Source organism: Microtus oregoni, unplaced genomic scaffold (assembly GCF_018167655.1).
Source record: "Microtus oregoni isolate MIOR12 unplaced genomic scaffold, Mior012 000015F_ref0000493, whole genome shotgun sequence".
In the NCBI taxonomy this organism is placed as follows: domain Eukaryota; kingdom Metazoa; phylum Chordata; class Mammalia; order Rodentia; family Cricetidae; genus Microtus; species Microtus oregoni.
This window is the reverse complement of record NW_024543074.1, coordinates 48575683-48578153: the sequence shown is the minus strand read 5'-3', so window position 1 is coordinate 48578153 and position 2471 is coordinate 48575683. Positions and strand designations below refer to the sequence as shown.

The 2471-nt window shown below is 51.0% G+C and overlaps 1 protein-coding gene across 1 annotated transcript; it reads right to left on the bottom strand.

Annotated features, from left to right (window-relative positions):
* Positions 1 to 224: 224 nt before the first annotated feature.
* LOC121456379 lies at positions 225 to 1557 on the bottom strand. Its single transcript, XM_041664455.1, has 2 exons — positions 730 to 1557; positions 225 to 683 (listed from the first exon to the last, which is right to left on the bottom strand). Exons 1-2 carry the CDS (start codon positions 1555 to 1557, stop codon positions 225 to 227), a joined length of 1287 nt encoding a protein of 428 aa, XP_041520389.1.
* Positions 1558 to 2471: the final 914 nt, after the last annotated feature.

Genomic DNA, 2471 nt, shown 5'->3' with positions numbered 1-2471 from the left:
GCCTTGCTTGTCTCGAGCCGCATCTGCAGCAGCTGCGGCAGCTGCTTGTATGGCTTTCTTTTTTTCTTTCTTTTCTTTTTTTCTCTTTTCCCTCTTTTCCTTTTTTTTCGAAATACCTGAAGGTGCACCGCCTCTCTCATCTCCTTTCTTTGCAGCCTCTGTTGACTGGGATGAGTCTTGGCTGGGGAATGGCAGAGTGCATGGTACAGCATCTGAGACAGCATCTAGGTCAGCATCAGCATCTGCAGCAGCACCTGAAGCAGCATCTGCAGCAGCCCCTGAAGCAGCTCGGGTAGTGTATACATCAGCATCTGGGGCAGCCCCTGGGGCAGCACCTCCAGTAGGTTGTGCAGCAGCTCCTGTAGCAGTCCCTGAAACAGCACCAGGGACAGCACCTCGGGTAACACCTGCAGCAGCATCTGGCGCAGCACCTCGGGTAGCACCTGAAGCAGCATCTCGGGCAGCACCTCGGCTAGCACCTGCAGCAGCATCTGGAGCAGCACCTCGGGTAGCACCTGCAGCAGCATCTGGGGCATCCCCTGAAGCAGCACCAGGGACAGCACCGTGGGTTTCACCTGCAGCAGCATCTGAGGCTGCACCTCGGGTAGCACCTGCGGCAGCATGTGAAGCAGAACCGGGGGCAGCACCTCGGGTAGGTTGTGTAGCAGCTCCTGCCGTAGCGCCTGAGGCAGTACGAGAGACAGCACGTCCGGTAGCCCGTGTAGGAACTCTCTCGGGTGGCCATTGTGCTAGAGTGGAACTATAGGAGCTGGCGATGGCATTCCGTTTGTATGCGCTCTTGAATGCGATCTGAGATTCTTTAATACAGCTCTTTGCTGAATTCTTGGAACAGATATCCAAACCTAAAGGACCTGGTCTAGGTATAAAAGAAGAGAGTACATCATTGACAATCAGGCGTCTAAATGCAGATTGGGCACTCACACCACCATCAGAGTCCGTTCCCTGATCAGAAGGCCTCTTTATGACTGGGGAGCCTTCCTCCTGCTCGACAAATCCTTCTCCACCTTTTCTCAAGGTATTGGAGTTTTTCTTTTTCTTTTGTTGCACTCTTTTGCTTTTGCTGCTCACTTGGAGAGCACTAAATTGAGTCGAGAGGTAGCCAGTGAGAAATGACCACAAATTCAGGATCGGCTGCCCCAGAACAAAACAGAGTATGGCTCTGCCCTTAGTAGAGACCGCCTTCAGGATCACGGAGCCTCGGAACATCCTGGAATCTGACAGCATCGGCACTGAGTTGTGCTGACTACACAAGAACATTGAGGAAAAGACTCTGATGAGTAAGTCCCGAACCTTCTCCACTAAATATCGCTGCGTGTGGACAACCATCACGCGCCCAGGGTGCTCCTGGGAATCGGCTAAAGCCTCATCATCTTCAAAAGGTAGGCTGTCAGCCATGTTCAGACACCGGTCCATGGAATTAGCCCGGAGAGACCGGGAAACACTGTGGACCGGCGGCAAGGGCCTCTTCTGGAGGTCCCCAGTGGACACAGTCAGGAACAAACAGTGAGGGCGAGCCCGCCCCAGGTAACCACCCATCCGGACAGCACTGCACTATCGACGCCTTCAAAGGGAGTCAACGGTTCAAAGACGCTTCCCTAGCTGCCGAAGGAGCCGACAGTAAGGCACGCACTGTCGGGTGTGTCGCCTATGACGCGGTGCTGGAACGTGTGAGCGAAGAAAGGGCACGAGCAAAGGCCCCACGAGGGAAGAGCGCGCACCAGGAACCCCTACTGCTGATAAAAGTGACATTAGGACGACCTCTTGTCTGGAAGCCAGTAGACAGCCCCGCCCCCCACTGTTGGAACCACGCAACACTGAGGTGCCCCAGCCAGAGAACTATGAGGCTGCTGGACTCCGAGCTCAGAAGCGTCCCCTGGAGGCCGCAGTATCCTCCCCGCAACCCCACCCCAGCTCAGAACCAGAGCTCACAGGTGCTGTCCAGATCCTGTGAGACAGAGGAAACCTAGAGCGAGTTAGCAAGGCTGAAGCAGGTTCCAGGCATCCAATAGAAGTGAGAGAACACCGGAGGAAACAGGCCTGAATGGCTGCTACCACACCGTCTCTTCAACCAACAGCCAGAAGACCGTACATTCATTAAATGATCAAAAAGACTTCTATCATTTCAAAGTTTAAGGTTAAACAATTTTTTTCAATTCAAGGACACATTTTTATTTATATTTGCCTTATGAGAAAACATTATATTGAGCATTTCACCCGAAATCTCGATTGATTCAGTGGTTATTTATGTATTTTAACAGTAAGCTTGTAAAAACATATTGGTTATTTAAATACAGTCTCAAAATAAACTCAACCAGACTGAACAAGAAGTATCTAAACAAAGACTTAAAGCTATTTTCACCTTTGAAAGTTTCTCTCCAATGTGCACATCATTGTTCTGTATTTTCTTAGATTCTGTATTTGGCATCTGTTGATTACAAAGTTAAGATAAT

Bases quoted from the DNA above. Each gene is read 5' to 3' on its own strand.
- LOC121456379 (XM_041664455.1), bottom strand. From the start codon at position 1,557: ATGGGTGGTTACCTGGGGCGGGCTCGCCCTCACTGTTTGTTCCTGACT. The intron at 684-729 runs GTTCCTACACGG...GTACTGCCTCAG, and splicing joins CACAATGGCCACCCGAGAGA to GCGCTACGGCAGGAGCTGCT.